The sequence below is a fragment of the Oncorhynchus masou genome, chromosome 23, assembly GCF_036934945.1.
Source record: "Oncorhynchus masou masou isolate Uvic2021 chromosome 23, UVic_Omas_1.1, whole genome shotgun sequence".
Classification (NCBI taxonomy): Eukaryota; Metazoa; Chordata; class Actinopteri; order Salmoniformes; family Salmonidae; genus Oncorhynchus; species Oncorhynchus masou.
In genome coordinates, this window is record NC_088234.1 from 25,719,426 (window position 1) to 25,746,960 (window position 27,535).

At 43.9% G+C, this 27,535-nt stretch overlaps 1 protein-coding gene across 3 annotated transcripts; it reads right to left on the reverse strand.

Annotated features, from left to right (window-relative positions):
• Window positions 1–1,121: 1,121 nt before the first annotated feature.
• On the reverse strand, window positions 1,122–25,967 carry LOC135510618 (coiled-coil domain-containing protein 149-like). Of its 3 annotated transcripts, XM_064931682.1 has the most exons (13): window positions 25,822–25,967; window positions 15,469–15,630; window positions 15,187–15,225; window positions 11,717–11,824; window positions 11,510–11,626; window positions 11,149–11,321; window positions 10,697–10,769; window positions 10,359–10,443; window positions 9,215–9,359; window positions 8,865–8,941; window positions 8,489–8,521; window positions 3,907–4,020; window positions 1,122–2,574 (listed from the first exon to the last, which is right to left on the reverse strand). In XM_064931682.1, exons 1-13 carry the CDS (start codon window positions 25,870–25,872, stop codon window positions 2,027–2,029), a joined length of 1,725 nt encoding a protein of 574 aa, XP_064787754.1. In that variant the 5' UTR covers window positions 25,873–25,967; the 3' UTR covers window positions 1,122–2,026. The 3 variants fall into 3 exon arrangements, with proteins under 3 accessions (XP_064787754.1, XP_064787755.1, XP_064787756.1); XM_064931683.1 differs by lacking the exon at window positions 8,489–8,521; XM_064931684.1 differs by lacking the exons at window positions 3,907–4,020; window positions 8,489–8,521.
• Window positions 25,968–27,535: the final 1,568 nt, after the last annotated feature.

A 27,535-nucleotide genomic window follows, 5' to 3' on the forward strand; every position in this document is an offset into this window, starting at 1 on the left:
TGCAGGATATTGATTCGCTGATGTGTTAGAGCAGGGCTGGAGCAAAAGCCTCCACACCCAATAGCTCGCCAGGAAAGGTTGGCCACCTCTGCTTAAGATATTGGAATGTCACGTCTGATACAAAGGAATTAGATAATAAAGTCAAGCCATATCTAATGAGTCTGAGTCTTAATGCAATTTGTTGTACAGACCTGAAGAGTTAAACAATGAGCATAGCTTTCCTTTGCAAATGAGAATAGAAATTACTTTAAGAGAATATAAAGTATACTGGTAGTGAGACGCGGGAGGATTCTGACTTCCCACAGTGCAAGCGGCAGGCTGTGACAGACCATCAGGGATCGGTGCAGGGAGGGGGGGGCAAAAAAGGGAATTGTCAACTTCAATCCATGTCACAACTTGAGCAACCCAGCGAGAGCAGCTGAAATTGCTCACTTCTTCAATGCCCAGGGCTCTTTGAGCGGCAGTCAGTTTTGGTTGACTAGTACAGGGCAGGTCACGCATTGTAACCTAGGTTACAGTCTCACTTCTACAAAACGACAACTACCAGCTCCACGCCACTGCTCAGAAAATAACACATTTGTAGTTCTACTGTTTACCCCTTTGAGTAGTTAAATTTCACACAGACATTAAAGTCAAATTAGGCAAGATATCGGAGGATGAGGAACCCCCTTATCGTGGTGAATTGGCACGCAGGTTAGGCATTTCGCTAAAGCCCAAGGCACCACGTCGTTTCACAATTTCATTAGCAGCAAATCCCATCTGCTTTATAAAGTCATCAGATTCCTCGAAACGCCTCGCCAATATGCCAAATAAGCTGGCTGGCAGTGGGCCTACTCTCTCTGTGTGAGTGTGTGTGTGTGAGTGTGTGCGTACTACGAACACGCCACGGCTTCCCGGGATTCTATATTTTTTTCCTTCCTCCTATTTTGTGTCAAAGAGTAAAAATAGCAAGCAGCCTTCTGCAGAATAAGCACTTCATGGATTCTGGCTTTGAGGCCGTTTGCTTGGAGAGGCCAGCTGCCACCTGAATGTGGGAACAACTGAATCTGAATACCTTAGCAGGGCCTGGACTTTGGCTGTAAGTGCGTGTGTGTCAGAATTTTGGGGCAAGTACATGAAACTTTGTGTGACAAAATTAGTCAATGTGTTTATTTACAAAAGTGTAGTAAGACTGTGTGTGTGTGTGGTTATGCAGCTGGTAAACAAAGCTTTATAAGAGTAGACAACCATGACAATCAGTTGGTTGTGAAAACAAGGACATTGACATTCCTCAGGCAGCACTGAGGCCCATATTGATTATATGTCTGTGCTCCTATGCAACAAGTTAGACATGTGACACTGCAAGATATGACATTCAAAAAGTCAGTCAAGCTCCTTCAAAAGGATTTAAAAATGTAAAATGAAATATTCCAGTGTATATAAGGCACATGCAGTCACAAGCCAACATCTACTTTTCCATTAGAAACAGAATAAGAAAACGGCTCCATAATTGATTAGTGACTGTAACTATAATCTATATACATAAAGCTACAATAATACAAATACATTACAAACTCTCGAATAATGTTCTTCACAGATTTCCATGCAAATCTAATACATTCATCACACTAACTCACAATGGCTCCTGTATGTGGGCAACGGAAAAAAAAATAAAACAGCTCTCATTTAACTAGCAACCCTTAGGAATAAACAGGAAGCAAACAGCTGGGATTATCCTACCATGGAGGCAGTTTGCGGGGGGACTTTGCCATCTTTGCTATTTTCTTTGCTAAATTACTCCTGTAGGACATTAGACTTGCAAGTGGATTGATTTCAGGATTGTCTGCTCTTTTCAGAGCAACAACACTATCTAGATGCAAAGTACACTTCAGGCACTGACTGTCAATGGGAGGCTGAGAAAGTGTTCTCTCTATCCATCTATAGACTCATGCAAAGAATGGCTGGGAGCACAAAGGGGGGGGGTGTTGGTCTGCATTGTGGAAATGTTGCTAGTTAGTAGTAATGCAGCCAAGACAAACTTCACTTTTCAATGATTGTCGCTATGGCAACTGTCACTCTGTCCTGATTGACAGTGCAGGTCCCATCCATCTGTGCCACCCCAGTCTGGGGTCTTGAATATGGAAGCTGGCTTAGAGGCATCTTCTGTGTTAGGGAGTCCTGTAGGCTCCACTGCTTGATCATGGCAGGTCAAATGACCCGCCTCAAGGGTGTCATCTATGGTAGCTTGCCTTACAGGCAGCTGTGGGAGGTTACCCAAGTCTGACTCCGCCTCTAAGGGTGGGGCATCAAGCGCCAGGGCTGCCTCCTCTCCCTCCTCCACTGTGGAGCCCAGCTCCTCGTCCACTTTCACCTCATGCCCCTCCTCCTCCACGGGACTGTGCCCCTCTTCCAGCTCCGCGGCAGCCTGCTCCTCCGACAGCGTCACAATCTCCACTCCCCGCCTGTCACTCAGGCAGATGCAGTTAGCCTCCGCCCCGTCACTGGGCTCGGGTGCGCCCTCCCCGCCGACGCCATCTGCGCCAAAGTCACCGCCAGCTGTGGCCCGTTCCCACGACGATGCTCCCATTCTGTCGTCTAGTCACATTGGGAGAGAGGAGAAGAGTTCATTGTGAGAGGGTAGTTATAATGAAGCTGTAACACCCTCTTAACTCTACCTAGTGGTAAATTGTCCTCCCGGAGAGCTTCTGCGTGTCCAGGCTTTTCCTCCTAATCTGCTATAACACAGCTGGTTCAGCTAATCAAGGTTTTGATAAGCAGCTGAAGCATAGTCGAGTTTTAAATCAGGTGTGTTAGAGCAGGACTGGAACAAAAGTTCCCCAAAGCCCATTGGTAAACTAGGTTGAGCTTTTCCTTCCACATATACAGTACCTTAACAGTCCTATCAGGGCCAGTTTCATAATGCGCCTCAGAGTAGGAGTACTGATCTAGGATCAGTTTAGCTTTTCAGATCATAATGAACTTGGCACATATGGACAGAGGGGGCTGATCCTAGATCAGCAGTTCAAAAACACCAACGTGTTCGGTGCTAGGGGACGCAGTCTGCTGATATTTGCATGTTGCAGTAATGCTTGATAGCGGTCAAAAGACAGTGGTGACCCAACCAAATTCCTGTCGGTCCTTAATCCACATGCAATATTCAACCAGCCTGGGTGTATGTGGAGCTGTGTAAATGGATAATGCATGAGTGGAAGCTATGTAAAATCAACCAAGTTATGTGAGTGAAGATGCAGTGTGAACGTTACGGACATTGAAAACAACTCCACACCACATTACTCTGAGCACCTGTAAAGAGTTGATTGTTAAATCCTCCATTTAAAATTGACAGAGAATTAAGAAGTCATTACAGGATTAAATAACTAGCCACCACTACTTCTCTTTGGAGTTGGGGGCTGTGTCAATTGACAAAAAGTTATTTCGATAACTTGTGACTCAAGCACTTCCACGGCAAAGGGCTAAAAATAGCGACACCCCTAAGTTCTGCTTCCTCTCCAAAATATTTCTCTCATTCCGCGGATTACTGACCCATATTTGTGAATGTTCAGTCAAAAAGGTTAAAGACAGACCACAGAGAACACTTGCCCCCCACAAAAGAGAGGGAAAGAAAATTCATGCCAGCATCCATATTTATAGGGCCCCCCCTTCCAAAAACACACCAACTTTTTGAATGTCAGCGGGCGAGAATTGTGCTCACATTTCCAAAATGCCATGGCATTTGAGGAGCATCAGGTACTTAGCCACCAGCACCAATGAGAGGCCAGCGTTGGAGGAGAGGCGGGAAAGGGGACTGGGCGCAAAATGAAGGGTGTGTGGGGAGAGGGGATGGAGCTAATTACAGCGTTTTAGTCGCTGCCCGAGGGCGACGTTTAACGAACGGCGAAGCCCAGTTACACACAATTACACACTCACCTTTAGGTGGCTGTGTTGCTGCGCGCGTGTGGGGCTGAGGTGGATACGGCGTGATGCTGGGCGATAGGAGCTCGGGTCGCTGGCTCTCGCTCAGCATAATGTTGTCTCGTCCCCCTGTTAACCCAACAAACCCACAGGGGAACAAGAGTTACCTTCTGGGGAAGTTTTCCCCCACCCAGTCAGAAAATAAAAACACCCAACAGACACAGATGCTAAAAACATGAGGGTGGTTTTCAAAAAAGGTGCGTGTGTAAGCAGGTAAGGACTGCGCGTGCTCCTTCACACAGATAAAGTCATATTCATCCAAATGCACACACACACACACACAAAACTGTGCTCACAGGAAGTGGCTGCAGTTCCCTGTCATCAGTCTTCATTAGTGATGGCTGCACGCCTCCTGGGCTGACGCCATATGCTACTCACAGGGGACCGTGCACCGTATACCAGACATCACACACATACCCACGCAAGCACAAACACACTCGACACAAACTAGGGTCACTCAAGTGTGAATTACGAACTAAAACATTAAAACATAAACAAAAGCAGAAGAATGCTAAACATGGATGTCAGCATGTGAAACATGTTGACTGTCAAGCATGAATGGCACAAACATTTGTGTTATGAACGCAGGGCACTGCTCATCTTTTCTATAGTACACCAGGGGTTGGGGTCAATTCCTCTTCACGTCAATCTATGGCACTGGATGCACACCGTACTTTGATTGTCCTGTGTCGTTCCCCCTTTTACGCTGCAACTTAGTTTCTGTACACCTCATTTCACACATTAGCATATTCGTCTTAAATAAATGCCCATTGGGATACATGCAATGGCAAGGCTAAGTAATACTTCAAACTTTCATCTAGGCGCTAGCCCTCATACAGGCTGAGAGCCTTGCTCGTTCGGAGTTGAGAGGGCCTTTGGTGACTTGAGTTTCTCAGGCTGCTTTTTAAAGCCAGTATTAAAGTGGTGATTATGTATGCAGAGCAGGGCCTGGGCTGAACGCAGCAGGTTTCAGCCCACGTCGTGCTCAGGAGGAGGTATGGAGGAGTGGGTTTATACCCTCCTGACAGCTGCCCATCCATCCGTCCATTCCTCCTCTCACAGACGTGCGCGCACACACACATTAATAACTGCACACACACTAAGAGACAGACATCCCAACTCGCACGCACAGATGCATGCATGAATGCATTAATCCTGAAGCCTATTTCTGCCAAAACATATCCTACATACATGCTAAAACAAAGATAGTAGAGGTACCAAAGGAAGTACAACCTCCACGAATAGAACTACTGCTTCTACCTTTACACTGACACCCAAACGATAACACCCCATACTGTAGGCCTATCTCCTACATCCAAAACAGACTTCGGACATCTCTCTGGTACCCAGCTTCTCTAGTCCCTACACCAGGCTCCGGGGGGGGGGGGTCACCCATCTCTTATTTTGACAACAAGGCAGGTCTGTCACACCCAATACACCGCCTTTGTGAGATGCCGGCCCGCGCCCTCATGGTAGTTGATCCGCGGAGAGGTGGCAACAACGACAGGGAAGAGTGTGGGAGAGAAAATAAAGAAATCTTTGTTTAAAAATACCTGGGTAATGACATGTCTATCTATCAGGGCATTGCACAATGTATCTTCTTCTCCAGTGTAGTAGGCTACTGTATATGCGAGTCTCACCCCGTTTGCTATTGAGTGTGGTTGATGCGTCCAGACAGGCTTTCAGTCTGCGTGTATTCCAGCACTCATTGAACAGGGGATCGCTCCCAGGGGTGGTTTGGGTAGTCGAGTAAATCACAAGTCTATTTGAGTGAGTCGCTTTTGTTTTTTTACTCTCCCTTTTAACTTGTCGTTCGGGAACAGCAACGCATGGCATGTCCAATGTTTTGACTCGAGGCCTGCCCCCAAATCGGCCCCTCTGGTTTTTGTTCTCGCCCCGTCGTGACTGTCCATCTTGACAAGGCCACTCTCTCTCTCAATCTCCATCTCTCCCTCTCCCTCTGCCCTATGCCGATTGTGGTGGACAGAGTCATGAGGCACTTTGGGCCTCGTCTACAAATCCCCTAATAACAGCACATTCCCCTAAATGTGTTTGTAATGTGGGCAATCATTTTCAGTAATGGATGCTTGTCAGTTTTATGGCGGGAGAATGACAGTCTCATGACAGGCGAGCTTCATCGAGCTACAGCTCGCCACCTAAATCCCACCAATGCACTTTAAACACAGCACAACACCCCCCTCTGGTGTACACTGGAGAAACTGTTCTATAATCTCAACGTTTGACTGGCATGTCTGTGCATTGTACATTTGCTGTTCTTTCCATTAGATTGAGGGAAACTGTTAAACTAGTTCAGATATTTACTAAATCATACGCTTAAAAAGTTAGTCTATTTCAGTATCTGAAAGCAGTAGGAATTGCCCATTTCGTAGGACTCTTATGTGACAGCATCAATCTCACCAAATTACCTGTCACTCATTAACCAGTAGTTTTGGAACAAATATATTTGTCCTGTTTCACTGCATGTACAAGTGGGTAACCTGTACAAGTGGGAGGTGTGAAATGGAAATGTGTTTTTTGCATATCCCAACTCCCCCCGAAACGTCGGAGAGTGGGGTCACGGGCCAGGGATCAGCCATTATTTACGGCAACCCTGCTTAAGTGCAGAGCGACAGATTTCTCACCTTGTCGGCACGAGGATAAGAATTATATAAATATAAAATGCAACATGTATTGTGTTGGTCCCATGTTTCATAAGCTGATAAGATCCCAGAAATGTTCCATACGCACAAAAGCTTATTTCTCGCAAATTTGGTGCACAAATTTGTTTAACGCCGTTAGTCAGAATTTCTCCTCTGCCAAGATAATCCAGCCACCAGACAGGTGTGGCATATCAAGAAGCTGATTAAACAGCATGATCATTACACAGGTGCACCTTGTGCTGGGGACAAAAGGTCACTCTAAAAATGTGCAGTTGTGTCACACAACACAATGCCACAGATGTCTCAAGTATTGAGGGATCGGGCAATCGGCATGCTGACTGCCGGAATGTCCACCAGAGCTGTTGCCAGAGAATTATGTTAATTACCATAAGCTGCCACCAACACCGTTTAAGAGAATTTGACAGTACGTCCAAACAGCCTCACAACCAGACCACGCCATCCCAGGACCTCCACATCTGGCTTCTCCACCTGAGGGATCTTCTGAGACCAACCACCCGGACAGCTGATGAAACTGTGGGTTTGCACAACCAAATCATTTCTGCACAAACTGTCATTAGCACTATCAGGGAAGCTCATTAGCATGCTCGTCGTCCTCACCACGGTCTTGACCTGACTGCAGTTTAGAGTTGTAACAAACTTCAGTAGGCAAATGCTCACCTTCGATGGCCACTGGCGCGCCGGAGAAGTGTGCTCTTCACGGATTAATTCCGGTTTTAACTGTATCGGGCAGATGGCAGACAGCATGTATGGCGTCATGTGGGCGAGTAGTTAGATGTCAACATTGAGAACAGCGTTGCCCCATGGTGGCAGTGGGGTTATGGTATGGGCAGGCATAAGCTACAGACAATGAACACTATTACATTTTATCAATGGCAATTTGAATGCACAGAGATATCGTGCCGAGATCCTGGGGCCCATTGTTATGCCATGTTATGCGATCCCCTGCCATCACCTCATGTCTCTGCATGATAATGCATGGCCCCATGTCACAAGGATCTGTACACAATTCCTGGATGCTGAAAATGTCCCATTTCTTCCATAGCCTGACTACTCACCAGACAGGTTACCTATTGAGCTAGTTTGGGATGCTCTGGATCGTTGTGTACAACAGCGTGTTACAGTTCTCGCCAATATCCAGCAACTTCGCATAGCCGTTGATGAGGAGTGGGACAACATTCCACAGGCCACAATCAACAGCCTGATCAACTATATGTGAAGGAGATGTGTCATGCTGCATGAAGCAAATGGTGGTCACACCAGATACTGACTGGTTTCTGAGCCTTTTTTTTGGTATCTGTGACCAACAGATGGATATCTGTATTCCCAGTCATGTGAAATCCATAGCTTGGGCCTAATGAACTTATTTCAATTCACTGATTTCCTTAGATTTTACTGAGTTACAGTTCATGTATGAAATTGTTGCATGTTGCGTTTATATTGGTGTTCAGTGTAGCAACCTTTCGGTTACTGGCACAACGCTCTAACCTACCTGTAATTGTACCGACATTCAAATATATACAAAAGACGGACTCACCTTTTATACTGATAAACAGAGCAGTAAGTAGTCTCTCAGGAGAGACTTAACACAAATGTTATGAATCGAGTAACCAAACTGAGTAGGTGGCCATTGTACAAGTGTGATTTAGCTCTGGGTTCCGAGGTTAAGCCGTAAGTGACTACGTATAGCAGGTGAGAAGATCCCAACAGGTGACATGAATGCACAAGGAGTGGCCTTGGGCTAGAATGGAGGTAGCATTAGGGCGATGGATATGAGATGGCAGTTTTTGGGAGGATGCCAAGGTGGCATGACAATGGAAAGCATGGGCTAAGAAGGGTGGTATATACAGAACACATACTCCCTATTCCCAGAGAAACGTGGTAGGTCAGGCCTGTAGGCAGCCGCAGCCAGGGAGGAGATTAAGTTAATAACACAGCATTTCATTGGACTGTTCACCACCAATTGGTCAGTTCATTGGTAAATTGAAGTGTCAATAACAAAATTCTCAGTAGGTAAAGCTGGGTAACATTTCATCATACAGTCCCATTGGAGCTAGCACTAACCAGATATTTGCAAATAAATGTTGGTAGACAGTGTGTTTGCTAATGGTGTGGTGCTTTGTTCTCTGTAGTGTTATTTAGCTGCAAGATCTAGCATTATCCACCCAACTAAAACCCCACTGTCTAGGATTTACACTCATGTCAATGCGTTTGAACAACGTTACTGTAACTAACCTGGAAGACTCCACAAGCCGGACACCTCTAATGTCTTCAACTTCCTCTCCAGCTCAGCAACTCTATTCCCCAGAATCCTGTGTGGAAAAGGTAAACTGGAGGGTGAGTCACAAGGTCCCTTATGGCCCAGTGGCCAGACTGTAAACTAAGTGTGTCTCCACTGTTTGATTAGTAGGAGTGGAGAACATTGTGTGGCTAGGTTTATGAACTTACTATGGGTAAAGGTCAATGGAGACAAAGCACACAAAGACGTAAATAAAGGATATGAAAGAATAAGAAAGGGAATGTGTGGACTGTGTGTGTGTAGGCCTGTGTGTGTACTGTAGAAATGTGTGTGCCAGTGTATATACCGGTTGGTGTGTCTCTGGTGCTGAATGACCAGGTTCTTCTCATGAATGGTCTCTAGCAGGGCCGTGGCTAGGGACTTTAGGTCAGAGATGGACTGGGGCGTGGCCGGGAGACTGCAGCCCTGCTCCTCAGACAACAACTCCTGCACTGCAGCGACAGAGACAGAGACAGAGCGAGAATACATCAGGAAAAGGGGTAAAGAAGGGGGCATAAAGGGGAGAGAGGAGTAAGTCGTTGAGAAGGAAAAAATAAAAATACAGGGAGGGAGAGAGAGAAGGGAATAGAGAGAGTACGAGAAGAAAGGGGAGGACATAAGTGAAACAGAGTGAGGAGGGAGATGAAAACAGATAGCAAGACTGACAAAAATAGGAGAGAAACAGTATATAGACAGGAGCGACACACAGGGTAGATGAGGGATAAAGAAAGAAAGAAAACGAGAGAGAGAGAGAGAGAGTGAAAGAGTGACAGAGCGATAGAAACAGCCGTCTGTACAATAGGTTACCTCCCTGCTTCCTCTAGCTTGAACTGCTGCCCTACTGTGCTGGCTCTGCCGAGAACTGTCAATCAAGACCTAAGCTTTGCATCTCTGCCAGAACTCTGAATACAAATTAGGGCGAGTCTCAGGTGTTTCAAAAGTTAGGCACTGGAGACTAACATAACTCTAATGAAGAAATAATGTCTACTTCAGACAGAATGGGCATTACAGGTACTTATTTTTTATCTAGAACTGGAACCCTGGTGGTGTAGAATAAATATGATAGGCTTTTACAAGAGCTGAAAATAGTTTCTACACGTCAGTGTGCTACTGTAGCTTGATTTCTTCAAGTAAATAATGTAATGCAACTCACACTGCCACGCTGAAATACAGGTTCTAGAATAGATCCTTCAAATCTCAGGGAAGGTTAAATCATTGCAGTGGGCTTGCACTCACTAGCTAGCTAGTTCACATCTTCTACACTTATGCGTCCCTGGGCTATGCATTACCTAGATTCAATGACAGAGGAGATCACTTAGAAAGTTCCTAACTGCTCTTCTCGGATCAGTTGCTCTGACCAGCATTCTTATCTTACTCACTACGGAGCTACCAGTCTGAATTGGGACCTGCCATGTGGTAGCTGGACGCATCTGTATGCGATGGTGGTGTACCTTGTCTGGCAGAGAGGACTCCTGTTAGAGCACTGCTGTTGGACTTCCCAGACAATTTAGAGCTCTTCCTCCTCTCCAACGCAGTCTGCAAAACAAATACACCCACCTTTATCAGCTGTCATCTCTAACCCTCTTTGGGACTGTCAAGAGACACTGGCTGGAATTCAATGTAATTGCAATGCAATGTTGACACAGCGCCTTTGTTTACTGCACGCACACACACACACACCTTATTCTGAAGTATCTAAACGTGAGGAGAGTCTAACTGATGGTAAAAAAGTTACTCGTTACTGCAATGCGGGTATTGAGCACACAATCACAGATAGACACCTCTCTACCTTGTATTTCATGATGTTAGACTTCAGCAAGTTCACTTCCTCTTGGACTTGGTTGAACCGCTCATGTAAATACCTGACAGAGGGAGAAAAAATTACTTTAGACTAATCTTTCCAGGCAAAAGAAGAAGAAAAAGCAGCAGCAAATAACAATTCTTCATCGAGAAACACACAGAACACCCTATGCCTACCTGGAATAGGAAGACATTGAAATAGTGCCAACCTCACAGTGTATGAAAATGTCTCCTTCTATGGTGTACAGAAGTAAAAATACATTGTGCGGGCATAGCCTAATATACATTGGGGGGTATTTAATTGTGTTGAACATTGTGTGGCATGTAGTTTGTTAACCTACCTTAATTGAATGCACTGACTGTAAGTTACTCTTAATAGGAGCTTCTGCTAAATTACTCAACTGTAAATGTAATACTAGCAGAGAAGAGTCCACCCCTCACCTGTTCTCCATACAGAGGGCATCCACATCGATGATCCGGGTCTCGTGGCCACCCAGGATATGGTTGAGCTCCAGGTTGAGGCGCTCAGCCTTCTCGCTGAACACGCCACGCTCTGCCTTAACGTCCTCCAGCTCATCAGTCAGTGCCTTAACACTGTTCTCCAGCTCCTCCATCTGAACACACAGAGAGAGACAGTGGGCGAGAGAAACAAAGAAAGCGAATAGGACACGGTTGTCTCCAATCTTCCATTTTTTTGCACTATTCTGAAAGTGCTGAAGAAGGAGAGGCACTGGGTCGTGTTCATTAGGGCACGATGTACCATAGAAAAAGAGCATTCCCATTGGACAAGATCCCTTCCCACCTGTAGCCCTGCCTTCTCCAGTTGGTGGACCAGATCTTCTCTCTCATGGGCGGGAAAGTGGCGTGCCCCCACCTCCTCATCCCCCAGCCTCTGTCTAGTGATTGTCATCCTCAGCAGCTGTGGACCAGGGAGAGACGGGTCAAATAGAGGAACAGATTCACTGAGTTAGTATGAGAGATGTAGGTTTGTGTGTGTGTGATGCCCGACCTTGTTATCCCCCTGGGCCTCTGCCAGTCTCTGATTTAGCTCCTTCACCTCCTCGACTAGCTGTTTCCCTCGCTCCCTTGCGTTTCTCAGCAGCTGAGCCAAGTTCACCTGGGGAGAGGTCAGAGAAATAGAAGAATGCTTTTATTAATTCATACGAGACATAAATGTCTTCTGCTGTACTCAACCCCTCAGACACACAAGGTCGGAGATTGAAAGCGCAGGATCAAATCAAGTCAAACTGGGAAAGCGTCAGATAAAGTTGTCCATCATATAAACATTGTGATAAAAGTACAACATGTTTAACAGTTTGAGGGATATACAATTGAAGTCAGATGTTTACATACACTTAGTTTGGAGTCATTAAAACTCATTTTTCAACCACTCCACAAATTTCTTGTTAACAAACTATAGTTTTGGCAAGTCAGTTAGGACATCTACTTTGTGCTTGACACAAAGTAATGTTACCAACAATTGTTTACAGACAGATAATTTCAAATATAATTCACTGTATCACAATTCCAGTGGGTCAGAAGTTGACATACACTAAGTTGATTGTGCCTTTAAACAGCTTGGAAATTTCCATAAAATTATGTTGTCTTTAGAAGCTCCTGATAGGCTAATTGACATCATTTGAGTCAATTGGAGGTGTACCTGTGGATGTATTTCAAGGCCTACCTTCAAACTCAGTGCCTCTTTGCTTGACATCATGGGAAAATCAAAAGAAATCAGCCAAGACCCCAAAAAACAAAACAATTGTAGACTTCCACAAGTCTGGTTCATCCTTGGGAGCAAATTCAAAATGCCTGAAGGTACCACGCTCATCTATAAAAACAATAGTACGCAAGTACACTGCTCAAAAAAATAAAGGGAACACTAAAATAACACATCCTAGATCTGAATGAATTAAATATTCTTATTAAATACTTTTTTCTTTACATAGTTGAATGTACTGACAACAAAATCCCACAAAAAGTATCAATGGAAATGAAATTTATCAACCCATGGAGGTCTGGATTTGGAGTCACACTCAAAATTAAAGTGGAAAACCACACTACAGGCTGATCCAACTTTGATGTAATGTCCTTAAAACAAGTCAAAATGAGGCTCAGTAGTGTGTGTGGCCTCCACGTGCCTGTATGATCTCCTCCCAGACCTGGACTAAAGCATCCGCCAACTCCTGGACAGTCTGTGGTGCAACGTGGCGTTGGTGGATGGAGCGAAACATAATGTCCCAGATGTGCTCAATTGGATTCAGGTCTGGGAAACGGGCGGGCCAGTCCAGAGCATCACTGCCTTCCTCTTGCAGGAACTGCTGACACACTCCAGCCACATGAGGTCTAGCATTGTCTTGCATTAGGAGGAACCCAGGGCCAACCGCGCAAGCATATGGTCTCACAAGGTGTCTGAGGATCTCATCTCGATACCTAATGGCAGTCAGGCTACCTCTGGGAAGCACATGGAGGGCTGTGCGGCCCCCCAAAGAATTGCCACCCCACACCATGACTGACCCACCGCCAAACCGGTCATGCTGGAGGATGTTGCAGGCAGCAGAACGTTCTCCACGGCGTCTCCAGACTCTGTCACGTCCGTCACGTGCTCAGTGTGAACCTGCATTCATCTGTGAAGAGCACAGGGCGCCAGTGGCGAATTTGCCAATCTTGGTGTTCTCTGGCAAATGCCAAACGTCCTACACGGTGTTGGGCTGGAAGCACAACCCCCACCTGTGGACGTCGGGCCCTCATACCACCCTCATGGAGTCTGTTTCTGATCATTTGAGCAGACGCATGCATATTTGTGGCCTGCTGGAGGTCATTTTGCAGGGCTCTGGCCGGAAGTAGCGGTCCTGCTGCTGGGTTGTTGCCATCTACGGCTTCCTCCATGTCTCCTGATGTACTGGTCTGTCTGCTGGTAGTGCTTCCATGCTCTGGACACTACGCTGACAGACACAGCAAACCTTCATGCCACAGCTCGCATTGATGTTCCCTTCTCGATGAGCTGCACTACCTGAGCCACTTCTGTGGGTTGTAGACTCCGTCTCATGCTACCACTAGAGTGAAAGCACCGCCAGCATTCAAAAGTGACCAAAACATCAGCCAGGAAGCATAGGAACTGAGAAGTGCTCTGTGGTCCCCACCTGCAGAACCACTCCTTTATTGGGAGTGTCTTGCTAATTGCCTATAATTTCCACCTGTTGTCTATTCCATTTGCACAACAGCATGTGAAATGTATTGTCAATCAGTGTTGCTTCCTAAGTGGACAGTTTGATTTCACAGAAGTGTGATGGACTTGGAGTTACATTGTGTTGTTTAAGTGTCCCTTTATTTTTTGAGCAGTGTATAAACACCATGGGACCATACAGCCATCATACCGCTCAGGAAGGAGACGCATTCTGTCTGGTAGAGATGAACGTACTTTGGTGCGAAAAGTGCAAATCAATCCCAGAACAACAGCAAGAGACCTTGAAGATGCTGGAGGAACAGGTGCAAAAATATCTATATCCACAGTAAAACAAGTCCTATATCGACATAACCTGAAAGGCCGCTCAGCAAGGAAGAAGCCACTGCTCCAAAACCGCCATAAAAAAGCCAGACTACAGTATGCAACTGCACACGGGGACAAAGATCATACATTTTGGAGAAATGTCCTCTGGTCTGATGACACAACATTTTTACTGTTTGGCCATAATGCCCATCGTTATGTTTGGAGGAAAAAGGGGGAGGATTGCAAGCCGAAGAACACCATCCCAACTGTGAAGCACGGGGGTGGCAGCATCATGTTGTGGGGGTGCTTTGCTGCAGGAGGGCCTGGTGCACTTCACAAAATAGATGGCATCATGAGGCAGGAAAATTACATGGATATATTGAAGCAACATCTCAAAACATCAGTCAGGAAGTTAAAGCTTGGTCGCAATTGGTTCTTCCAAATGGACAATGACACCAAGCATACTTCCAAAGTTGTGGTAAAATGGCTTAAGGACAACAAAGTCAAGGTATTGGAGTAGCCATCACAAAACCCTGACCTCAATCCTATAGAAAACTTGTGGGCAGAACTGAAAAAGCGTGTTCGAGCAAGGAGGCCTACCAACCTGACTCAGTTACACCAGCGCTGTCTGGAGGAATGGGCCAAAATTCACCCAACTTATTGTGGGAAGCTTGTGGAAGTCTACCCGAAACCCGAAAGTTAAAACTGTTAAAAGGCAATGCTACCAAATAATAATTGAGTGTATGTACACTTCTGACCCACTGTGAATGTAATGAAAATATATAAAAGCTGAAATAAATAACTATTATTATTCTAACATTTCACATTCTTAAAATAAAGCGGTGATCCTAACCGACCTAAGACAATACATTTTTACTAGGATTAAATGTCAGGAATTGTGAAAAACTGAGTTTCAATGTATTTGGCTAAGGTGTATGTAAACTTCCAACTTCAACTGTAGCATGGGCATTAGAGACAGCTTAACTTACCTGGTTGCGTTTTTCAGGTGGTAAAGAAGGATCGCCATCCTGAAAGGAATAAACATCTCACTATAAGGTGAACAGAGCATGAACAGTGGTCCCATTGCTTTTCCCTCAAAATACTAAGCTCTATTTAAACAAACATTCATGGGTCACCGATTTTCCAGGTCCATAAAAACACTTTTTAGAAACCATTAAAACAAAGTCAAAGTCGTCATTTGGCCAGATTATCACTAAGGCAAATCATTACAGATAAAGATATCGGAACATAAATCCTTTAGACAGACTCACAATGAGCTCCCTGTACTTTTTCTTGAGTCCTTGGTGGTGTTCTCGCAGCTGGTTGGCCATCAGCTTATACTGGTCTCTCTCCTGTTGACAGGTGTCCAGCTCTTTGGACAGGATCAGGAGGGCCTCCTTCTTGCTGTCTAGTTTACGCTTACACACCAGGAACTAAGAAACCATATAGGGGAGGGTACGGAATGGGAATTAACACCGGTTCCTACTGTGGATGCTCAAGTTGCATGTTCGGATGTCAAAGGAAAAAAAACTATTGCTCCCATTGTTATAAAGTGTAAGAACAGGTTAGTATTTCAGAAAGTGTGGGCTTTGCACCAAGTGTTGAATAGCTTTCATTTCATCTGATTCAAAGCTTTGAAAGGTGAAAATAACATGGTGAAAAACTATCAAGGCCCTTTCATTGTTATTGAACAGGAAAAATAAAATGAGGAAACTAAACAGTTAAGCAGTTACAACCATGGTACGACTTCCCAATTAACCTCATTACTTTTGCATACACAGTTTACTGACAATTCAAGATTGTGGGACTATAAAAAAAGGTTATATCTGCACAAAGCATTGTTCTGAGATATTCAGCATTAAAGTTCACATCCCAGAACTGTTTAGTAGTGAATTCTTCTTTCACAACACATCAAAGTCCTAACCTTAAAAAGGTAGAGCATCAAAATCCTAAAGACATTTGCAAATCGTTCTTTCCTCTTTTAAAGGGGGGGGGGTGGGTGCAATTGCAGACAGATCCGTATGGCTCTGAAATGGTTCAGCCAAAAGCTCCAGACATTTAATGAATAAAGACAACACCCTTTCATCTTTCTAATCACATGATCAAATTAATGTTCATCACACATTTGTTAAAGCAATATTTCCCTAAAATGATAAATACACCTTATCATATGGATAACTAGCAACATTGTTCAAGTTTAGCTCTGGATGAGTAAACTGATATATTTGTCTGGTCTCTGACATCCAAAGTCAGTTAACTACTTGCTAGTTATCAATAAAATGTAAGTTAGTAATTTTAGTGAAATACCTTGTTCATGGAGCTTTTCATATTGATATAGAACAAGAAAAAAACAGCAATGCCTCTAAGGGCCTTAAACGTGCTCTAAAGCACCTGTATTTGTTTGTTTGGGTTTTTACCATAAAGAGCTTCTTCTTCAGGAAAGGTGATAAAATAAAATCAATTCTAAGTAAGAAGAACCTATGATATTAAAAATAAAGGACTTGAGACTATACTGTTCTATCTGCAAAATACATAGTTTTGAGATTGAGTATTTTTGCTGCACCGTAGGGATGGTGCCAGGTTTCTTCCAGACGTTATGCTTGGCATTCAGGCCAAAGAGTTCAATCTTGGTTTCATCAGACCAGAGAATCTTGTTTCTCATGGTCTAAGAGTCCTTCAGCAAACTCCAAGCGGGCTGCCATGTGCCTTTTACCAAGGAGAGGTTTTCGTCTGGCCACTCTACCGTAAAGGCCTGATTGGTGGAGTGCTGCAGAGATGGTTGTCCTTCTGGAAGGTCCCGGACCTGCGGTGTTCGCGCTGTCTAACTCTGAATGCTCGGCTATGAAAAGCCAACTGACATTGCTGACCTGTTGCACCGCTCTACAACAATAGTGATTGTTATCATTTTTCTAGTCACCGTGCTTCTGCATTGCTTGTAGTTTGGGGGTTTAGGCTTGGTTTCTGTATAGCACTGTCACCACGGCGGAAGTTAAAAGGGCTTTATAGGCACTGGAGGAACTCTGGAGCTCTGTCAGAGTGACCATCGGGTTCTTGTTCACCTCCCTGACCAATACCCTTCTCTGATTTCTCAGTTTGGCCGGGCAGCCAGTTCTAGGAAGAGTCCTGGTGGATTCAAACTTCTTCCATTTAAGAATGATGGAGGCTACGGTGTTCTTTGGGACCTTCAACGCTACATGAATGTTTTGGTACCCTTCCCCCGAGCTGTGCCTCAACACAATCCTGTCTTGGTGCGCCATGAACAATTCTTTTGACCTCATGGCTCGTTTTTTTTCCTGACATGCGCTGTCAACTCTGGGGCCTTCTATAGACAGGTGTGCGCCTTTCCAAATCATGTCCAAATCAATTGAATTTACCACAGGTGGTCTCCAATCAAGTTGTAGAAACATCAAGGATTATCAATGGAAACAGGATGCACATGAGCTCAATTGTGGCTTGTAGCAAATTTAAGTAAAATAAGGTATTTCTGATTTTGTGAAATTTCTAGCAACCCGTTTTCACTGTCGTGTTGGGGTATTCTGTGTAAATTAATGAGGGAGAAAAGTTTTATCATTTTTAGAATAAGTCTGTAACGTAACAAAATGTGAAAAAGGTCACGGGGTCTAAATACTTTTTGAATGCACTGTGTTTTGCAGATAGAACCTTATAGCACCAAGTGTTTGCGGCCTCCCGAGTGGCGCAGCTGTCGAAGGCAATGCATCGCAGTGCTAGAGACAACACTACAAACCCAGGTTCAATCCCAGATTGTTGTAGCCGGCCACGAACGGGAGACCCATGAGGTCGGCGCTCAATTGGCCCAGCATTGTCCGGGTTAGGGAAGGGTTTGGTCGGCCGGGATGTCCTATTGCACTCTAGCGACTTCTTGTGGCGGGCCGGGCGCATGCACGCTGACTGCGGTCACCAATTGGACAGTGTTTCCTCCGAGTTAAGAGAGCAGAGTGTCAAGAAGCAGTGCGGCTTGGCAGGGTTGTGTTGTTTCGGAGGACGCATGTCCCTCGACCTTTGCCTCTCCTGAGTCCGTACGGGGCAAGACTAACTACCAATTGGATATCACAAAATTGGGGAGAAAACAGGTGTAAAAAATGTATAATCTGGAGTTTGCGCAGATAGAACTTCCCGATTAAATGTTTATTATCGTAAATGTACATCTCACATGTAAAGGACCACCTAAAGAGAAACTATGCGAATAACTCATTTTTTAAAACCAAAATGTCAACTAGAACCTTATAGTCCCAAGGTCTTGAATTGTTACAGAAAAAAACAAGTCCAAGAAATGATCAGCCCAATTATTGACTGAAATAAAAATCATATACAGTAACACTTGTCAGCTAACAGTAACAGGTAAATCACCTGTAACTTGACTTACAGTATCACCAGTGTGGCTGCTAGTTCAGCACTGATGGAAGAATACACAGTTGGCTATGCACAATATGCATTGTGTGAAGATAAGAAACACTGGAATATTCATGTGGAACCTTCCCCCCCACATACAGGTTGTCATGATAACAGGCACTCAGTTATGCAAATGATATAGAAGTGATAACCAGTTGTAGCAAAGTGTAATATCCGCAGTAAGGACACGACACAGCCTTCTCAATGAATGAACTAACTGTGTTCCCTCAGCCATCATACTTGGTGTGGTACAAGGAATGACTGTGTGATTGGTACACTTTTTGTGCAAACATTAAGTGTGTGCTCAATTCTGAAGCCCAATAACGGGTAGGAGATTACAGGTCATAGCTGATTATTATTAAAAATCAAGCCATTTTCAAATTCTAACCAACGGGACAACGACTGCCCCCTCTCATTGAAGCCACAGAAGTAAAATTCAGACTGCTGTACTGCAGGCATTGTTTGCAGAAAACATGATCCCCCATTATAGTAAATGGAAAAATCACCATCGTTGTGGTCAATCTGTGTAAAAAATATATATAATTGTTTTCTAATACACCAGATGTATGTCCTTTTGTTTAAATCACACACATAAGAAGTTAAGGATACTTGTGTTGGTAATGGCAGCCTGCAGTACCCTGGTCGGCCTTCAACTTGAGTTAAAGGTGCTGCATGGTCAATCTGTTCTCTGCATTTACAGTGATAAGGCCTCTGCAGAAGTCAGGGCATTCATACTGTTCAGCAGAGCTGTTGTGAAGGACATTTTCAAGGAAGTGAGTTTGTGTTTATACAGGACCTCTCGCCCCCAACTACTGTCAACCAATCATGTCAATGCAGGGATATATAGAACCCTCTGCACTGTTGCAAAAATTGGGAGGCGCACGGCTATGCAGTACAGAGCTCAATTTGACCTCTGCATGCCTCTGGAGACTCCGCAATTGCATTACACCCTCCATACGGACCGTCCAACCACATTTTCAGATCAAGCATAAATTAGCTCTTAGTCAATAAGAGGGGGCAGCACTGAGCTCGCCTGCAATGTCACTTCCTGGAGTAGTCAGAGAGAATAGGCAAAGCTAGAACGATAACTGAGCCCAAAATCTGTCTCCTCCAGCAGGTGATGTTTACATTTTTTTTTATTATCATAAATTCACTCACCAAGCAAGTTTTTGTATGAGTTCAATGAGAGAGTGTTGAATTTGGTTAACACATTTTTTTATAGCTTATTTGCTACATGTGGTTTATTTGATCGAATGGAAGTATCATAATGATTAGGTTGTTACGAGTGTAGTGATAAGTAGGACACGTGACATCCCAGCAACTTTGAAAAAAAAGTTTTATATCGGAGTTGTGCCTGGTTGTCACTAGATACCACAGCCAAAGTTGTAAACCCTGCCTATTTCCATTCTTAAAATGTGATTGACACGAACCTCAACACCGCTAACCTTATGCCTAGCCTTGAATTAAGACCAACAAGCTAATTGTTGTGTTCATGAATTTTTACGATATAGTCCATTTTTACTTTGTGGCTGTAGTAACTAGTGGAAACTGTTGTTCCTATTGTTCACACGTATCTGCCCTCTAATTGTCTGGAATGGTCCCATCTAATCTTGCCTCCTCCCAACTGCATTCCAGTTTTGAAGACATTTCTTTTCATTAAAGCAGCCACTGGAGTATCTAGTTAATATAATGGATAATCCGTGGAGTAGTTCAAACTTCGACTTCATCTTGTCATTGATGCCATGTCTTGTTTTGAGTGGTTTTAAATTGATTTCATGTCAATGCTAATATGTGTCAAATTCGCTAGCTAGCCGAACCATCAGCTATGTATTTGAGAGACAAGTGGTCATTGTGCAAATGTATTTATATTCTCAATAAACATTGTAGACCAAATATAGCTTAAATGTTGTCAACATTCTACGCAAACCTCATCATTGTTGTTGCTAAACAATCAACCTGTCTATTCATGGTTTGCATGTTGTCACAATATTGTTTTTAACGTTTGTTTTGGACTGATAGGTGAGTAGGTGAACGGATGATCCCTACATGTGTGGTTCCCACCGTGAAGCATGGAGGTGGTGGTGTGATGGTGCTTTGTTGGTGACACTGTCAGTGATTTATTTAGAATTCAAGGCACACTTAACCCACATGGCTACCACAGCATTCTGTAGCAATACTCCATAGAGGGACTCAATTGTTTTTCAACAGGATAATGACCCAACACACCTCCAGGCTGTGTAAGGGCTATTTGACCAAGAAGGAGAGTGATGAGTGCTGCATCAGATGACCTGGCCTCCAAAATTCCCCCTTCCCAAACCCAATTGAGATGGTTTGGAATGAGTCAGACCGCAGTGTGAAGGAAAAGCAGCCAAGAAGTGCTCAGCATATGTGGGAGCTCCTTCAAGACTGTTGGAAAAGCATTCCAGGTGGAGCTGAGAATGCCAAGAGTGTACAAAGCTATCAAGGCAAAGGGTGGCTACTACAGTTGAAGTCAGAAGTTTACATACACCTTAGCCAAAAACATTTAAACAGTTATTCACAATTCCTGACATTTGATCCTAGTAAAAATTCCCTGTCGTAGGTCAGTTAGGATCACCAATTTATTTTAAGAATGTGAAATGTCAGAATAATAGTAGAGAGAAAGATTTATTTCAGCTTTTATTTCTTTTATCACATTCCCAGTGGGTCAGAAGTTTACATACACTCAATTAGTATTTGGTAGCGTTGCCTTTAAATAGTTTAACTTGGGTCAAACTTGTCAGGTAGCCTTCCACAAGCTTCCCACAATAAGTTGGGTCAATTTTGGCCCATTCCTCCTGACAGAGCTGGTGTAACGGAGTCAGGTTTGTAGGCCTCCTTGCTCACACACGCTTTTTCAGTTCTGCCCACAAATTTTCTATAGGATTGAGGTCAGGGCTTTGTGATGGCCACTCCAATACCTTGACTTTGTTGTCCTAAAGCCATTTTGCCACAACTTTGGAAGCATGCTTGTGGTCATTGTCCATTTGGAAGACCCATTTGCGACCAAGCACGTCAATTAGCCTATCAGAAGCTTCTAAAGCCATGACATCATTTTCTGGAATTTTCCAAGCTGTTTAAAGGCACAGTCAATTTAGTGGATGTAAACTTCTGACCCACTGGAATTATGATACAGTGAATTATAAGTGAAATAATCTGTGACATGCATAAAGTAGATGTCCTAACCAACTTGCCAAAACTATAGTTTGTTAACAAGAAATTTGTGGAGTGGTTGAAAAACGAGTTTTAATGACTCCAATCTAAGTGTATGTAAATTTCCGACTTCAACTGTACATGATTCCATGTGTTATTTCATAGTTTTGATGTCTTCACTATTTTTCTACATTGTAGAAAATAGTAAAAATAAAGAAAAACCCATGAATGAGGAAATTAGAAATGGCAGACGGGCTCGTCGACCAAATCCTGCACCCGCAAACCTATGTGAACTTTCCTCCACATCTAAATGTGATGAGTTCACAGCATAAGATACCCAGCCTAATGTTTGTTATCAGACAAGCAAGACCTGATGAGAAGTTTGATGATATGTGCCCTAGCCCACCATGCAAAGGCACTATGGATAAGTGACATCACAACTTAAGCATTCTACCTGCCTTCTCGATTCTATCCCAACCACCTTCAAAACAGTTTTTAAAATGCATATTTGAAGAAGTGCCAGCTATTGTTAAAATCATTCACAATTCACAGGCACTTTCCCCACTGCACTAAAAACTGCTATGGTGACACTCCTTCTGAAGAAAATTAATCTAGATTCTTCAGCTCTCAGCAATTTCAGGTCAATCTCCAACCCTCCTTTATTATTTTTTAAAAATTATTTTAAAATGTATTTGTAATTTTACCCCCTTTTCGTGGTATCCAATTGTTAGTAATTACTATCTTGTCTCATCGCTACAACTCCCGTACGGGCTCGGGAAAGTCGAAAGCCATGCGTCCTCCGAAACACAACCTAACCAAGCCGCACTGCTTCTTAACACAGCACGCATCCAACCCGGAAGCCAGCCGCACCAATGTGTCGGAGGAAACACCATGCACCTGGCGACCTTGGTTAGCGTGCACTGCGCCCTGCCCGCCACAGGAGTCACTGGTGCGTGATGAGACAAGGATTTCCCTACCGGCCAAACCCTCCCTAACCGGACGACGCTAGGCCAATTTTGCGTCACCCCACGGACGTCCCGGTCGCGGCCGGCTGCGGCAGAGCCTGGGCGCGAACCCAGAGTCTCTGGTTGCACAGCTAGCGCTGCAGTGCCCTAGACCACTGTGCCACCCCCAGGAGGCCCAACCCTCCATTCTTAAGCAAAATTCTGGAGAAATTGGTTTTCAAACAGCTTAATTACTTTAAGTGCCAACTAACTCAATTCTTAAAAAAGTTTTTTATTCCAAGTTGGTTTTCGGGCCCACCACAGCACAGAGACCGCTTTAGTTAAAGTGGTAAATGATCTTGGAGCCAACAGAGTCCAAACAGCTCTATGTCCTTGTACTCTTGGATTTAAGTGCTGCATTCGACCCTATTGACCATGATGTCCTTCTGAATAGACTGGAGAGGTGTGTTGGCCTCTCCAGTCCAGTTCTAAATTGGTTTAGGACCTATTTAACCAGTCAAGAGTTTGAGTCATGTTCACCAAGGGTGATGACAGAGAAAATAGATATCACATGTGGCTTTCCACAAGGTTCGATTTTCATTCCGGTATTGTTCAGTGCACCCACCCACCCACCCACCCACCCCCCCACCACACACACACACACACACACACACACAATCCCTTGGCAGTGTTATCAAAAAGGTCAGCATTGATTTTCACTGCTACGCAAACGATACACAAATTCACATTTCGGTGTCCGAGTATTTTAGCTCCACCGAAATTATTAGACTGTATTAGTTATTTAAATATCATGGCGCACAACTTTGTCTAGCTAAATCAAGACAAGAGCAAGGTACTTATTGTTGGGGCCAAAGCACAGCGAGAATACTGCCACACATTTTAATTCACGGGCAATAAAGATAAAATCCCAGGTAAAAAAAACCTAGGTGTTATTTCAGATTCTGAACTCAATTTCAAAACACACATTAGGAATGAGACCAAATTAGCTTTTTTACCGCCCGAGGAACATTGCCAATGTGCGGCCATTTCTCTCTCAGGCTGATATAGAGAGACTCATCCATGATTTTTTTACAAGCAGGCTTGACTACTGTAATGCTCTCGTCTGGTCTACCCAAGAAAGCCATTGGTCAACTGCAAAACAAACAGAATGCTGCAGCACAGGTGTTGACCAAGACCAGACGGAGAGCACAAAATACATCGGTTTTAAGGTCTCTGCACTGGCTGCCTGTCAGTTTTAGAATTCATTTTAAGATTCTATTGGTTTTTAAAATCAATCTATGATTGTGCACACCAATAAATGTCAGACATGCTTTTTAAGTTAGACTACATGACCAAATGTAGACACCTGCTCGTCGATCATCTCATTCCAAAAACATGGGCATTAATATGGAGTTGGTCCCGCCTTTGCTACTATAACAGCTCCACTCTTCTGGAAAGGCTTTCCACTGGGTGTTGAGAGATCGTTGCGGGGACTTGCTTCCATTCAGCCACAAGAGCATTACTGATGTAGGGCGATTAGGCCTGGCACGCAGTCACCGTTCCAATTCATCCCAAAGGTGTTCGATGGGGTTGAGTTCAGGGCTCTGTGCAGGCCAGTCAAGATCTTCCACACTGATCTCAACAAACCATTTCTCTATGGACCTTGCTTTGTGCACTGGGGGGCAATGCCATGCTAAAACAGGAAAAGGCCTTTGTCAATCTGTTGCCACAATGTTGGAAGCATAGAATTATTTAGAATGTCGTATGCTGTAACATTAAGATTTCCCTTCACTGGAACTAAGGGGCCAGCCCAAACCATGAAAAACAGCCCCAGACATTTATTCCTCCTCCACCAAACTTTACAGTTGGCACCATGCATTCGGGCAGGTAGCGTTCTCCTTGCATCGCCAAACCCAGATTCGACCGTTGGATTGCCAGATGGTGTAGCGTGATTCATCACTCCAGATAATGCGTTTCCACTGCTCCAGAGTCCAATGGCGGTGAGCTTTACACCACCCCAGCCAACGCTTGGCATTGCGCGTGGTGTTCTTAGGCTTGTGTGTGGCTGCTCAGCCATGGAAACCCACTTCATGAAGCTCCCGACTAACAAGTATTGTGCTGACGTTGCTTCCAGAGGCAATTTGGAACTCATAGTGAGTGTTGCAACCAAGGACAGACAATTTTTATTACTTGGCGGTCCCGTTCTGTGAGCTTGTTTGGCCTACCACTTCACAGCTAAGTCGTTGTTGCTTATAGATGTTTCCACTTGACAATAACAGCACTTACAGTTGACTGGGGCAGCTCTAGCATGGCAGAAATTTGACAAACTGACTTATTTGAAAGGGGGCATCTTATGATGGTGCCACGTTGAAAGTCACTGAGCTCTTCAGTAGGGCCATTCTACTGCCAATGTGTGTCTATTGAGATTGCAAGGCTGTGTGCTCGATGTTGTACACCTGTCGTGGCTGAAATAGCCAAATCAACTCATTTGAAGGGGTTTCCACATATAGGTTATGTACCCAGTAGGTCCCTCAGGTCCTCTGGCACTAACTAGCCTTTTATCTATCCCATAGCCTAAGACCAAGAGGCATGGAGAGGCAGCCTTTAGTTACTATGCCCCAAGCCCCTGAGAATAGCCTGCCAGAGAACCCGAGGGGGCCCAAAACTGTGTACATTTTAAAAGAGATATTAAAACACCTTTTTAGCTTTGCTTTTCCTTTAGGGTGCTTTTAAATCATTCAGTTCTTGTTATTTTGTTTTTTACCCTCTCATCTCTGTTGTGTAGTAAATATTTCAGTTTGTATTTTCATTTTTTCTATTTGTTTTTTTATTCTGAGGCACATTGTGTTGCATTCCATGTCTGAACGGTGCTGTATAAATAAAGCTTGGTTTGATTTGGAGGATTAGTGTTAAAAAATACGCTGTGATAGGCAATATGCGCACACACAGCCATATAATTATTCAAATTGGCTAGATAATAGTAACAAAATACGTATCTCGAAGTAATTTATTTTCCCATATGGCAACCCAATTCTATATGCTAAGCATCACTAATGGCTCACGCAACCGATTGTCACAGTGTTTTTGCAGCGCACTCACCTCGCTCACCAGGCCTTGCCAGTCACTTTCACTCCTTTTCGAAGAATTCATAATTTCGCAGTCTCTTCCAACACGTAAATTTCACGGTTTTCCTGTATTAGTTGGTACGCTACTGCCTTCAGCAAGGTGACTTCTCTTCTTTTGACTCCTCCTCCGCTTCGCTGTATCTATGGCAGTTATATTAAGCTGGCCCGCACTGAACCAGCATCTGGCTCATCACGTGACCGGGCGAAGTCGGCGAGGGAGGAGCGCCACTCAAATCGAATAGCATTCTGAGCTGCTTGGTTATGTTGTCAACCAGGCAGCATGGTCAAGCGTTCAAAAACATATACATATTTTTTCCATAAAGTATATGTTCTCGCTTTTGTTTTGAAAGCGATATGTTCTCGCTTTTGTTCGTTCCATATCGAATGCAATCAACTTTCAGCCGATGCAAAACACGCCAACACGGGCGTCCGGGCGAGATTAATCGAATCCCCTCTGTTATTACTCATGTCAGCTGTTGCAGGTGGGCGGGGATGTCCGGGTGGGTCGGCAGAGGATGGAAATAATACATTTCTATTTTATCCGAGGCCTATTGTATTGAGAGAGGTGGTCAGTTCATATAAACAGTGAGCAGAGATGGAACATTTTGACAAAGAGGATATGAGAAAGTCCTTGTAAGATATTTGATTTACCATAGAATGAAAGACACTACAGGGACTTGCTCTGGGGTTGTTCTAGCTGACTAAATTCCACTCAATGGTTAAGGACGTTTTTGATGAACTCCAATGTAGTGGAGCTGAGACCAGTCTTTGTGGAATTCAGCTCTGACGACATCGATTCGCCCAAGATAATACTTAAAAAAAATATTCTGTCCTTTGTAGTTGCATGCCTTTCTTTGTTTGCTGAAATCCATACTTGTTCAATAAATGCTAATCAAATACAACCACCCACTGTTTCTTTATCGGGATTCCATTGTCACATGCCCATTTGCGCTGAGTTTCATTTTACAGCAATGAGCAGTCACCGATTGTGATTAAAGTTTATTGAAAAAGTATGGCTTTCAGCAAACAAAGTGAGGCACGCAACTACAGAGGACAAACATAGGTACAAGGTTAGCGTTTCATAATTATTATAAAGTATTGTTCTTGGATGAATCGATGTAGTTGGAACTGAATTCCACAAAGCCTGGTCTCTGCTCCACTCTGTTATAGAGTTCATCAGAAACTTTCTTCACCGTGGAGTTTAGTCTGAACCAGTATCTGGGCAGAGGAGGAGAATATGAATTTGACGAGTCTCCTCTCAAGCCCAGTTAGAAACCATTAATTCTCACATTAGACCAATTTGAAAGCGTAATGTCAAAATACATTTGTTTCTCACTAAATATGGAGTTTCGTTGAGCAACTATCATAATTTACTGCCATCAGCCCGGTATGTACTTGCCAATTTTTTTCTTTCTTTTTTTTTTACAAGCAACCCGAAAAATGGTCTCGTCTCAAAAGTGCCTTCAGAAACGTTTTACCCCCCTTGGCTTTTTCCACATTTTGTTGTGTTACAGCCTGAATTACAAATGGATGAAATTGAGATTGTGTGTAGATCCGTGACAAACAATAGCCATAATGTCAAAGTGGAATTATGTTTTTACAAATTAATACAAAATGAAGAGTTGAAATGTCTGGAGTCAAGAAGTATTCAACCATTTTGTTATGGCAAGTCTATCACGGTAATTTCA